This window comes from Gigantopelta aegis, chromosome 8 (assembly GCF_016097555.1).
Source record: "Gigantopelta aegis isolate Gae_Host chromosome 8, Gae_host_genome, whole genome shotgun sequence".
Taxonomy (NCBI): Eukaryota; Metazoa; Mollusca; class Gastropoda; order Neomphalida; family Peltospiridae; genus Gigantopelta; species Gigantopelta aegis.
Genome location: NC_054706.1, coordinates 70,089,595 through 70,103,934, shown reverse-complemented (window position 1 = coordinate 70,103,934; position 14,340 = coordinate 70,089,595). Strand labels below are relative to the sequence as shown.

General features: G+C 35.2%; 1 protein-coding gene across 1 annotated transcript in view; it reads right to left on the bottom strand.

Moving 5' to 3' along the window:
* Positions 1 to 14,340, bottom strand: part of LOC121378475 (lysosomal alpha-glucosidase-like) — a 40,387-nt gene that overhangs the window by 1,179 nt on the left and 24,868 nt on the right. The window contains exons 15-17 of the mRNA XM_041506662.1: positions 6,618 to 6,706; positions 3,520 to 3,569; positions 1,308 to 1,460 (exon numbers count right to left, since the gene is read on the bottom strand). Coding sequence (XP_041362596.1) covers positions 1,308 to 1,460; positions 3,520 to 3,569; positions 6,618 to 6,706 — 292 coding nt within the window. The remainder of the gene's footprint in view (positions 1 to 1,307; positions 1,461 to 3,519; positions 3,570 to 6,617; positions 6,707 to 14,340) is intronic.

The following is a 14,340-nucleotide window of genomic DNA, read 5'->3' as shown; positions in this document are numbered from 1 at the left end:
AATTGTATTATGCGAGCCTCTGGCAAGCATAATACATTATTTTTATTAAATTAATATATGATATTGATGATACCGAAACACACAAGGGTAATAATCTCTTTATCATATAATCTCAAGCTTGTAACAAACTGTTTTTGTAAACAGTATACGCAACTTTAATTCCTGTCGGCCAATACACGATATTCAAATGACGTAAGAATATATGGTGGGCTGTCTTTTTTAATGGGAATGATGTCAAACTCGAATGACGTCATTTTGGATGTCCTTACATCAAAATAAACTAGTGCATAACGTTTTTTGATTTCTGAACGCTGGACAGCTTTCAGTGTGAAATTGCTATTGAAATGTTTTTATTTGGTGACTGAATGCATACGTCAATTATGGAGTGTCGTCCCTAGTACGTTTGCTTAAATGTCAATAAACCTAGTGCCGTGACCTCGATTAATTTACATCTAATTTGCAAAGTTATCAAATTCTTAAAGTATGTGATCTGAAAAATATCACATACTTTGATTGCACCGAAAATGTAAGATATTATATGATAAATATATATATTATAAAGTAAAATGAAAGCTATTGATATAGAGATATTGGTATACTACACAAGAAAATGTCTTTAATGGGTACTTTTAATCTTTAAAAATAGTCTGTTAGTCAGAAACATATAATGGCTGCAAACTTGGGGACAATCCATTTAACTACAAATAGACATTGTAAGTTCTTCCTGTCATTTTAAGCTGATACACTTAAAGGTTATAGTTCTTACTGTAACCTTGATCACAGATAGACTGTTTACATCAGACTGCTACAATTAAATTACAAGCATGACACCTTCTAGTTCATATTCTGCAATAATAATTTCTTTATTGAATTTGGAAATGGTATTCTAAACCAAAAATATATTGTACCCTCTCAAGGCTCGGAGACCAGGTGACAAATGCCACCCAATATTCTTTCTGACAATCTGGGCCCATATTTTCAAAGCAACCTTAGACTACAAAATTGTAAAACAATCGTAAGCTATGACACCTCTATGGTATATGCTATAGTGATGTCACAACCTACGATGGTGTTTCGATTTTGTAATGCTAAAATAGCTTCAAAATTTCCTAGTTTCGCAAACAGGCTTTTGCTTTCCGTCTTATATTAAAAGTACATTTACTTCAAATACATCCAGGATTCCTCATATTTCAGAAGCTATAATATATTAATACATGCAAATTATAAGCTTTTATCCATGTCATCTAAAATCTGGAACCAGGAACAAGTTGGACAAGGATTCAAATATAACACGACATGTTATTCACCTCAGTTTTGTCGTTGAAGGTAAAATTCACATCTTTCCCATTGACCTTGACATTGCTAGGTTTTGGAGTGACCCCCATCACAGTCAGGTTTCCAAGGACGATACCTTCTGGTGGTTTATAATAGGACTCTTCTATTTTATTATTCAGAGTTCGCTAGAAGAAACAAAATTAATATTAAAGGTTTAGTAATGTCTTTTATACTCTTATTTCATTCTGGTATTTCTTTATTACCAGTTAACTGCTCACAATAAAATATATTTGAAAGATTCTTCTGTTTTGTTATTCAGTATTCACTAAAAGAAATAAAATTAATATTAGACATTGAGAAATGTCTTTTATACTTTTATTTCATTCTGGTATTTCTTTATTACCAGTTAACTGCTCACAATAAAATATATTTGAAAGATTCTTCTGTTTTGTTATTCAGTATTCACTAAAAGAAATAAAATTAATATTAGACATTGAAAAATGTCTTTTATACTCTTATTTCATTCTGGTATTTCTTTATTACCAGTTAACTGCTCACAATAAAATATATTTGAAAGATTCTTCTGTTTTGTTATTCAGTATTCACTAAAAGAAATAAAATTAATATTAGACATTGAAAAATGTCTTTTATACTCTTATTTCATTCTGGTATTTCTTTATTACCAGTTAACTGCTCGCAATAAAATATATTTGAAAGATTCTTCTATTTTATTATTCAGTATTTGTTAAAAGAAACAAAATTAATATTAGACATTTAGAAATGTCTTTTATAAGCAATTAACTTTCTTTATTATCAATTAAATGTTCGTGATGAAATATATTTGAAGGAAACACTGGGAAATCTTATAAAAGACCGATCTATGGCAGAATCAGGTTTTCTCTCAGAATGTAGCTCGTGGTACTGTTCTAACGTCGGTTGAGCACTCACTGGAGGTGCTGGAGTCACAGGATCGAATCACCTGGGTGGATCCATTCAACGGAGTGGGCGCGATGTAGTCCAGTGGTAAAGCGCTCACGTGATGCACGGTTGGTTTGGGATCGATCCTCGTCGGTGGGCCCATTGGGCTATTTCTCGTTCCAGCCAGTGCACCACAATATCAAAGGCTGTGGTATGTGCTATCCTGTTTGTTGGATGGTGCATATAAAAGACCCCTTGCTACTCTTGGAAAAATGTAGCGGGTTTCCCCTCTATGACTGTCAAAATGACCATATGTTTGACATCCAATAGCTGATGATTAATAAATCAATGTGCTCTAGTGGTGTCGTTAAACAAAACAAACTTCTCCATTCAACTGATTGGGTTTTTTCTCGTTTCAACTAGTGCACCACAACTGGTCAAAAAAACTGTGGTATGTGCTTTTCTGTTTGTGGGAAAATGCATATAAAAGATCCCTTGCTGCTAATAGACAAATGTAGTGGATTTCCAATGATAACTACGAATCATATAACATACAATAGCTGATGATTAATTAATTAAACAAAGCAAACGTTAACTGTTCTGACGTAGGTACATCAGTTTGGGTCTTTACCATTGTAACCAGTATTCATATTATGTGGCAGTAGTGACAGTTTTTTCCTTCCCAACTAGTGTCCCAGGACTGCTATAGCAAATGGAATGGTATGTGCTGTCCTGTCTGGGGAAAGTGCATATAAAAGATTCCTTGCAGCTAAAGACAAAAATGTAGTGGGTTTCCTCTGAAAACTATGTCAGAACTATCAAATGTTTGATATCCGGTAAAGCGTTCGCTTGATGCGGGGTCAGTCTGGGATCAATCCCCGTCAGTGGGCCCATTGGGCCATTTCTCGCTTTAGCCAGTGCAACATGACTGGTAATATCAACGGCTGTGGTATGTGTTATCCTGTCTGTCGGATGGTGCATATTAAAAGATCCCTTGCTGCTAATCGAAAAGAGTAGCCCATGAAGTTGCGACAGCGGGTTTCTTCTCTCAATATCTGTGTGGTCCTTAACCATATGTCTGGCGCCATATAACCTTAAATAAAACATTTCCTTCCTTCCTAATATCCGATGCATAATAAATCAATGTGATCTTATGGTGTTGTTAAAACAAATTTTTAACAGCGACAATCTTTCATTCTATAGATGAAATTGTGCAATTATATGCTAGGTATTTACAATGTGTTGTTATAGTAAACAATAATTCTTTTGAGAAACGAGTATACTCAACAGTGCCTGTATCAATGCTTGTGAACAAAACATGCTTACATCTTCAAGAGTGAAGGAAATCAAAGTGAATCGCTGGGTTTCAACTGGATCTGCAAAACAAATGTACATGAAATACAACAGAAGAACCGGCCTCAGTGGCGTCGTGATTAGGCCATCGATCTACAGGCTGGTAGGTACTGGGTTTGGATCCCAGTCGAGGCATGGGATTTTTAATCCAGATACTGACTCCAAACCCTGAGTGAGTGTTCTGCAAGGCTCAATGGGTAGGTGTAAACCACTTGCACCGACCAGTGATCCATAACTGGTTCAACAAAGCCCATGGTTTGTGCTATCCAGCCTGTGGGAAACACAAATAAAAGATCCCTTGCTGCTAATCGAAAAGAGTAGCCTATGTAGTGGCGACAGCAGGTTTCCTCTCAAAATCTGTGTGGTCCTTAAATAAACCGTATAACCGTAAATAAAATGTGTTGAGTGCGTCATTAAACAAAACATTTCTTTCTTTTTTTACAACAGAAGACACACTCAAAAGATCTTGATCTCCTTTGTAAGGGGTGTAGCCCAGTGGTAAAGTGCTTGCTTGATGTGTGGTCGGTTAGGGATCAATCCCCATTGGACTATTTCTCATTCCAGCCAGTCCACCACGACTGGTATATCAAAGGCAGTGGTAAGTTCTGTCCTGTCTGGGATGGTACATATAAAAGATGCCTTGCTACTAATGGAAAAAGGTAGCGGGTTTCCTCTCAGATTATATGTCAAAATTACCAAATGTTTGACATCCAATAGGCGATGATTAATAATCAATGTGCTCTAGTGGTGGCATTAACAAAACAAAACTTTTCTTTTTATCTCCTTTATCCACTGCCACAATTGCTAATTCAGGTCACTTGAAAATTTATTATTTGCCATTTCAGTGCTCAAAATGTGGGACATGTCTTCACTGTTTAGTGATCGAATGCATTATAGTACGTGACCGACCTCGGTGGCATCGTGGTTAGGCCATCGGTCTACAGGCTGGTAGGTACTGGATCCCTTGCTGCTAATCGGAAAGAGTAGCCCATGAAGTGGTGACAGCGGGTTTCCTCTCAAAATCTGTGTGGTCCTTAACCATATGTCTGACGCCATATAACCGTAAATAAAATGTGTTGAGCGCATCGTTAAATAAAACATTTCTTGATTTCTTGCATTATAGTACTAACAAAATTCAATAGACTTTCATAGATTCTGTGTATAATCAGGAGATCAAGTGCTTGCAAACAATTTGACTGGTACCCTCATCTTTTATCATATCACATTCAACTAATGCTGGGTGCAAAACCTGTCTTAAAGGAAGGGTAAACTCAAATAAGAGCCTTATGTGTTGGAAAGATGCATACCCGGACCACCAACACATACTGACACTTTAACAAATGAAAAGCACATAATTTTAGAATTAATAAAAAACATGATTATTCCTTCTAACTGGGGGCAGCCATTTTGTTTTGTTTTTGTGATGTCTGGTGGTATAGCTTGGGGCGAAGTGACGTCAGCTCCATCCAACCCCTCTTAAGCACAGTGTAAACAATCGCTCTAATTTTACGACAAGGCGCTTCGCTTTCATCAACCTGACTTGTAAAACAACATAAATGACTTGATAGTATAATAAACTATTTAACTTAATATATTTCAATTTGCATCAATAGAACGAAATGGAACTATAGTATTTTTCTCTTTAAAAAAAAATCCAAAGAAAAAATGCTTATTATTAGGCCTATTGGTAGGGTACTTTCAAGCAAAAATGACCACTCACCACTCACGATACCCAAGTGATAATTTTCTTTTCTTTGGGACTACGTAATTGGTCAGTTTTGTGATTTTAGATGGGAAAGTCTACTTAATCAAGGGTGTTACAGAATTACTTACAGTAATAAAGTGATAAAAGAGGCACGTCTTTTTAGTGTGTCTAGACACTGTCTGGGGACCGTCTAAATATACACCTGCCAATCAGGAACCACAGGTACAGGCCACGGAAAGAAAAGACCAATTAACCAAAACATACTCCAATTATTATTTCAGTATGTGGGTTAATTTATGTACAAAACAAGTATATATTATTTTTCAATACAAAATAAGCCACCATTGTCAAAGTGTTGAAATAACTGTATTATGTTGCCGGCTTACTGGGATGGATATTATTACAGAACATTGTGATGCATCTGCAAAAAATCAGGTATGTTTTGTTTTTTCAGTTCAAAGATTAATTCCTGATGTGACACATTAGGTATTACGTAACCACCAGCTCACCAGAGGGCGTATTCACTGGGATGGTACAAAATGGCTGTGCCTGTTATATATAATAGCCGTCACATTTAAGCGTTTGATTAATTAACTATACTATTATACTTGTTCGTATTAAACAATAATGTGCATTATATATCGTTGAATATGCATACCAGGCAAAATGCCTTAATTGTCTCTTCCTTTAACAAGCAACAGAGATAACTGGCAATTGTGAACATGTCTTAGTTAATGATATCTGCTGATGGTGCAAAAATAGAGGTTTATTAAAATGATAGTTGGTTTGCATTTCACATAATTTAATACTATGCAGGATGGCTAGGAGGTGAATTTTGAATAAATGTAGAGTTTAGTGGTGTGTAGTTCAGTGGTGTGTAACTCAGTGGTATGTGGTAAAGAAATGAGTCACAGGATCAATCCCCCTTGATAGACTTAGGTTTTCCCCATTCCATGACTGGTATACCAATGGTCATAGTGCAAATGTCCTGCCTATGGAAAAGTACATGTAAAACATGCTTTCCTGCTTTTTGTAATAGGAGTAACCTATGTGTTGGCAGCATGTTCCTCATTCTTTCTTCATACTTACCAAGAAACTTCACCATCATCCCTGTACAGTTCACCAGAAGACTTGCCACAGACTTCATGTTTGTACTTACCAAGAACTTCACCATCATCCCTGTACAGTTCACCAGAAGCCTTGCCACAGACTTCATGTTTGTACTTACCAAGAACTTCACCATCATCCCTGTACAGTTCACCAGAAGACTTGCCGCAGACTTCATGTTTGTACTTACCAAGAACTTCACCATCATCCCAATACAGTTCACCAGAAACCTTGCCACAGACTTCATGTTTGTACTTACCAAGAACTTCACCATCATCCCAGTACAGTTCACCAGAAGCCTTGCCATCATGACCAGTAACTATCAATAATCCAAATTTATTTCTTCTCCTAAATCAAAGAAACAATGTGGAATGTAAACAATTTTAGAGATTTCAATAAAAGGCCATTAAAAGAAATACCCCAAAACACAACTCCTTCTGACAATACATGGTTTAAGGGAGGTTCCAGAATTTACCATGGAGGCACTAGGGCAGGGGAGACACTGTAGTTATTATTCTAATGCCTGTTGCATCAACTGCAATTTTTTTCATTTGTCATACGTTTTTTACTTTGGGTGATGTGTACCCTAAAAATGTCCTCTCGCCTCCTCTGTGCAATCAATACTGAAAATGCAGGTTAGGTGGTGGGACGTAGACCAGTGGTAAAATGCTTGCCCGATGCGTGGTCAGTCTAAGATCGACCCCATTAGTGAGCCCATTGAGCTATTTCTCGATCCAGCCAATGTACCACAACTGATATTCAAAGGTTGTGGTATGTGGTATGTGCTATCATCTCTGTGGGATGGTGCATATAAAAGATACCCAGCTACTAATGGAAAAATGTAGAGGGTTTTCTCTCTAAGACTATGTCAAAATTACTAAATGTTTGACATCCAGTAGCCAATAATGAATGTGCTCTAGTGGTGTTGCTAAACAAAACAAACTTTTTAGTGAATGTACGGAAATACAAATTATTCATAACAGCAACAACAAATATGATATTAGGACAGTACTCATCAGTTACTGACCATCTGTGAGGGAAGTATCAGGTTTTACAGAGATTAAAGTTATCTGGATTTACCTGAAATTCCAGTTTATAATTGTCTGTACAGGGTTTCTGGGGATTCCTCCATTTGTCAAAAATATTCCATATTCTCCATCCAAAATATACTATATAGTTATGGCTGGTGCTTTGCAAGAAACTTCACCATCATTCCAGCGATAGTCATACATTCTCATAAACATACAAGACAGGGGCGGGGGGCAACTGCCCCCAAGTGCTTAAGAAATACTTCAAATTCGGCAAAACATTATTCAAATATTCAGGCACAATGTGCTAACCTGAGACCTTTTTACTATGTATTTCCATCATTCTACTATCAAAATTAGTTGTAATCCATGTAATAATGCATAGTGATTCGTTTGCAACCATAAGTATCTGTTTGGCAGTAATGCTAATATTAATAAATGTTGTTATTCAGATTCTGGCATTTTCGTTTAATTTGGATAAAAGTCAGTCTGCCCCTCTACAAAAATGGGAGCCCATACACATATGTACATTCTTAATGGGGGCTGCCAATCTTATAATACCACACACATACCACCAATATGAATGTGTTTTTTGGTGGGTTTTTTGTATAACGTTCATCTGTGGTTTTATTATCCCAGCAGTCACTCATATTTCTTTTGCAAAATCTGAGACATTCAGTTAGGTATGTGGAAAAACATTTCAGTTTCCAATGGTCATAAAGTTTGTTTGTTTTTGTTTAACGACACCACTAGAACACATTGATTTATTAATCATCGGCTACTGGATGTCAAACATTTGGTAATTCTGGCATTATTGTCTTAGAGAGGAAACCTGCTACATTTTTTCATTTATAGCAAGGTATTTTTTATATGCACCATCCCACAGACATATCATAGCCTTTTATATACTGTTTATGGTTTATAATGATGATAAAGTTCATTCTATTAATAGTAGAGGACAAAATTTAGATGACATTATGACAGGATATACTGCCTCAATAACAAGATGTGAGATTGAATCTTCTATTAATTCATTGAAAATGGGTAAAGCAGCAGGGTTTGATAATCTGACTGGGGAAATGTTTATTTTTGGTAAAGGTTATTTTTATGAATATATGATAAAAGTATTTAATAAAAATTTTGATAGTGGTGTATTCCCAGATATGTGGACAAAAGGAATAATAGTGCCAATTTATAAGAATGGATCAAAAGATAATCCAGGTAATTACCGTGGAATTACTTTATTACCTGTACTTAGTAAAATATATATCTCTATTATCAGTAAAAGGATAACAGACTGGGCCAATGATTATAATAAAATAACCGAAGCTCAAGCAGGCTTTAGGGCTGGCTATTCTACAATAGATAATGTGTTTACTCTATATGCATGTGTACAGAAATATCTCTCCAAAAGGAAGGGGAGGTTATATGTTACATTGGTTGATTTTAAAAAAGCATTTGATTGCATAAATAGAACAAAGTTATTGTTTCTCCTACAGGACATTGGGATGTGTGGTAAACTGATAGACAGTGTTAAAGCTATTTATAAAACCTTTATGTCATGTATCAGAACAAACAATGGACTAACAGATTTTTTTGAGTGCCCTGTCGGCCTTAGGCAGGGATGTGTTTTAAGCCCAATACTGTTTTCTTTGTATATAAATGAACTTAGTGGTGAGATGGTCAAGTATTGTGAAAGAGGTATCCAGATGACACCAGATCTTACAGAAATTATGATGTTGTTATTTGCAGACGATATTGGTTTACTTTCAAATACACGAGGGGGGCTACAAAAGCAACTAGATATACTGTATAATTATTGTCAAAAATGGAAGCTGATTGTAAATTTACAGAAAACAAAAGTAGTAGTATTTCGAAGAGGGGGAACATTTTGTTTAATGAAAAATGGTATTATCGAAAGGAAATACTAAATGTGGTTCCACAATATATCTATCTTGGGATATGTTTCAGTAGTCAAACAGGTTTAGCACAAGTAACTAGTCATTTAGCAGTCAAAGGTAAAAGGCCTTAACAGAGGTTTTGAGAACAATGTCAAACTACAAAATATTCCCATTTCATATTTACTTTAAAATATTTGATACACAGGTATTACCTATTTTATTGTATGGGTCTGAACTATGGGGTTTTCAACAGTTTGAAAGTATAGAAAGAGTACAATATATGGCGTGTAAACGATTTTTAAATGTAAGTAAATATGTATCAAATGTCATGGCACTAGGGGAATGTGGAAGATATTTGACATACCATAACAGTCTCATTAGGTGTATACAGTATTGGATAAAATTGTTGCAAATGCCAATTTTCAGATATCCTCATAAAGCTTACAACATGTTATATTTCTTAGATAATGCAGGAAGATATACGTGGGCTACTGCTACCAAGAAAATTATGTTTTCTTTAGGTTTTGGATATGTGTGGATATCTCAAGATGTTGGGGATAAGTCATTATTTATAGCTACATTCAAACAAAGAGTAAAAGATATTCAAACACAACACTGGATTATGAAAATTAATTCTAGTAGTAGGTATGATATATATTGTAAATTAAATCTTGAAATTGAATTATATCTTACATCTTCTGCACTTGACATGTATAAAAAGGATATAGCACTGATTAGAATGGGAGGAGTGAGTCTAGCGGTGGACGAAGGCAGAAATATAGGTTTAAATAAAAGGGATAGGATTTGTATATTATGTAATAAAAGAGAAGTAGAAAACTAATTCCATTTTATTATAAATTGTCCACTATATGAAACTTTAAGAGAAATGTATATACCAAGAAAGTTTTTGACAAATAGATCCTTGTATACTTTTAATGAATTGATATCTACAAGAAATGAAAATATACTAAAAGGTTTAGGTATTTATTTAGCTAAAGCATTGCAGTTAAGAAAGGAAAGAAGTGGTGAAAGTTACAGATCTGGTGTGTAATGTAAATGCATAGAAGATTATAGCTATGATGTTCATATAGTGGATCTTTGGAATAATGTCACCTGCACAAAGGTCCAGTTGTTCAACAAACATAAGCTGACTACATGTTGATAAAGAGTGTGTATGTGGGTGAGGGTGGGGTATGGTAATAAAGGAAAATAATAAATATGAGAATAAATTATATTAATCAAAACTATAATAGTGGGATATAAGTTAATTTGTAGACATATATGAGATAATGTACACCAAAAATAATTGTTAGAAAATACAAATATTGTTATTCTTCCTAAAATCTATATACAAACTAATTGCAGTTAAATAATATTTAGTTTGCTATATGAATTGTTGGGCCCTTCAAATGTCACCTTTTGTTGTCTGTAAATGGGCTATGGCCTAAAAAAAAAAAAAAAAATGGAATAAAGAATATACCGTTGTGGTGCATAGTCTGGAATGAGAAATAGCGCACCGACGGGTGGTCCATTTAAGACAGACTGTGCATCAGGTGAGCACAATACCACTGGACTACATCCCACCCCTACCCCCAATAACAAACTTTGTACTAGTTATAATCAAATTTATATTCCTTGTGACACATGGAAATTATTTCCATTGGGACATAAATTTGGTTATAGCTTGGCAATGTGTTTATTATTCTTCACTATATACTGTGACAGTTTTAAAACTGACTCAGCCTTATTAGTTCATTTCTATAACTTATACACTGGTATCTTTAAAAACAAAATTAATATATATCACAACAAATTAATAAGTAACTAAAATGTTTCTTCAGTATGTAAAATAATATGTATATATATATAGGATCAAATACTCATATCAAACTGGCAATATAAATTATATGACATTAATATTTCAATAAATAATACATTATATTCAGTAAATTGCAACCATAAATATTGCTCCTGAATCATTACATATATATTTATAAGTGTACCAAAAAAATTATTGACGAAACAACCGGCGATCGTTGTGAGATATTTCGAGTGACAATTTAATTTGTCAAAAAAAAAAAAAAAAAAAAAAAAAAAAAAAAAAATTCCCCTCCCAAAAAAATAAAAGAACGGTGTAATCTTGGTTTCACGACCTAATCCACTAGTTTAGCCACATACGTTGACCATATTGAGACAGACTGGATAAAAGTACCATTAAAAAAACCCCCAAACGAATCATATATATATTTACAGGGGATAACCGTATATGGCGGAGGACGCACATGATAAGTATTAATCAATGTGATTTTCCGTATTTCAAAGCAGTACATTCACATCTTAATTGAGCGTATCGGCAGTTGGTTTAGTATAAATATATTCTGAATCGATAAGGATAAATTGTGTAATTCGGCTGATAATGAAATCGCAAAGTTAGACATTATGAAGGTAACTTCAATTTTCAAAGCGATGATGTAGGTAACTCACTGTCAGCTTCAGATGCGATGTGGGGTATCTACTATCTGACAAAAGGGATGCGGGTAACTGCAATGATGAGCGTAACTGTAGGATGAGAGGAACTGCTGTAGTTGTCTCTTCATAACTAATGATAGCCATGTGCGTCTCGAAACGATTAGTAAAAAAAAATATTCTTATGTTTTCCCTTTCATTTTCTTTTTTTCAGATTTTACATGTGCTATGTGTGCGATACATCCTCCACCCGAACCAATACTATTTTAACACACACCATCAAAATGCACACTCGGGCTATTCAAATATTACGTAACGCTCAAGGGGGTGCGTGTAGGTCCAAACGTTATGTGGCGTTAAAGGGGGGTTAGTGTTTGTATTTAATAGCGTTATATAACGCACTTTTAATTTTTTGTATTATTACTTCTTTTTTTCTTCTTGTTTTCATAAACGCTCGATCTGTCATAGTGGCAATGTTTAACATAAGACTAGTTAGTTATAGCTAGACGTATACACTCAATAAGAATTATAAATCGAGTTGAAATTGGTATCTGCGCTTTTCCAACTTGCAAAACAGTACGTTAAAATTACATTACACCATCGCTGACTTGTTTGTGAATGGGGGGGGGGGGGGGGGGGGGCAAAGTTACATATTATTTTGGGGGCGTATGGTCTAGAGTTACAGAGCGTTACATAGAGAAGACTAAACGAGTTCCCGTGTGAGACCGTTTATATTACTAGTTTATTTTTAATCGTACACCACGAGCGAAAGCGAGTGATGAACAATTGAAAACGCACGAGTTGTGATATAAACGGTTTCGCACCGGAACGAGTATAGTATTTCATTTATTACACCACACATCAATGAACAAAAATGACGTCATGTTGTGGCTACTTCACTTAGCTATTTATCAATGAAACTTTGCATTCCTACGCCGCACATCTATCAATGAAGTTTTACACAAACAATATTATAAACATATTCAAGGCTAAACTAAATTATATAAAAAAAAATATTTAGTTAAATTATGCTGTTAACATTAATTATATACAGCAAGTATTTGTCCGATTTAAAAATATGAATCGAAAGTACCATGTGCACACTTTTCGCATAACATCTATGTGGAGTTGTACTGTGTGACACCTCTGCTTACGTGATCGGAGGTCATGACCTCTCAAAAGATGTATTTTCATATGCTAAGAGATGATAAATATCACATGGGTATCTCTTCCACCGCAATATAATAACGGGGGGGGGGGGGGGGGGGAGAGGGTGTATAATTTTTACACAATAGCGTTACCGGTACGTAATATTTGAACGGCTCCATTGTGAAAACGGGGGGGGGGGGGGGGGGGGGGGGCGGAAAGTGTTGCCTTCGGTTTAATAACAAACATTGGCACTAAGGCAACTTGGAGGGGCACCGAGGCAAATATTTCCTTCAAAAGAGGGACACGAAGGCAACTTTCTATCAAGTTTCTCCGACAAAAATGATTTCACCTTATGATCTTGGACTCTAGCCTATGCAATTTGTTTGATACGGATGCCTTTATTTGTATGTGGTTATCATGCATTTGTACTGACTTCCGACGCCATACAACCGTAAATAAAATGTGTTGAGTGCGTCGTTAAATAAAACATTAAAAAAAAAAAAAAAATCGTACTGACTGGGCAGTAGCTCGAATGTCTTCTGGTCATAGCCTTCCATCACGGCCAAACTCGAGCTCTGCAAGTCCACAGCTAATAACTACGTGTATATCAAATGACAAAACTAAGTTTAGTTGAAGCACTCATACCTAAATATGTTGGACAGCTTCGCACATTTGGCTGCTGGCGAGCTAAACTCTAGTTTTTTTACTCTTTTTTTTTTTTTAATTCTCCCTTGCCAGAGCATTTTGATATTCAACAACAAAATACATAACTGAATGAAAAACGTGCGTGCGTGATTCGGTAAATATCGGGAGTATTATTTTAAAGTTACATTATCTGGTTACCATATTATAACATCATGTACAAAAGTGAAATACAAGCTCAAATGCACTTTTAAAAAAATCGTGTGTTTTCGCTATGAACGGATATCGTCAAACGTATACGCTTGATTCGTCGCCTGTGCCGCAAAGCACAAACGACAGCCTGTTGTCAGTTTCAGTTAACACGTGCGTTTGCCGATTTCAAATTGTAGGGTTCGTCTCAAAAAATTAAAAGAGAAATCTTGCGCTGTAGTTAAATCCGGGTTGATCTTGACAACGTATTATCGACAGTCGTACCTTGCTATTTCAGAATTGATATTTTATAAAGTGTTAGTAGAACTTTCAAAGTTTAGTTTGTATACTAGTAACACATTAATCATGTATATATTTTTAAAATAAAATATACTAAAGTAGACAATGAACGTTTTCACTTCTTAATTTTACGTGTTAAAATCGAGTTGGGGGGGGGGGGGGTTAACGACATCAAAGATAAAGCATATTGATCTAATAATCATTCGACCCCATACAACCGTAAATAAAATGTGTTGAGTGCGTCGTTAAATAAAACATATCCTATCCTTCCTTCCATCTGCTGTTGGATGTCTAAAATTTGGTAATT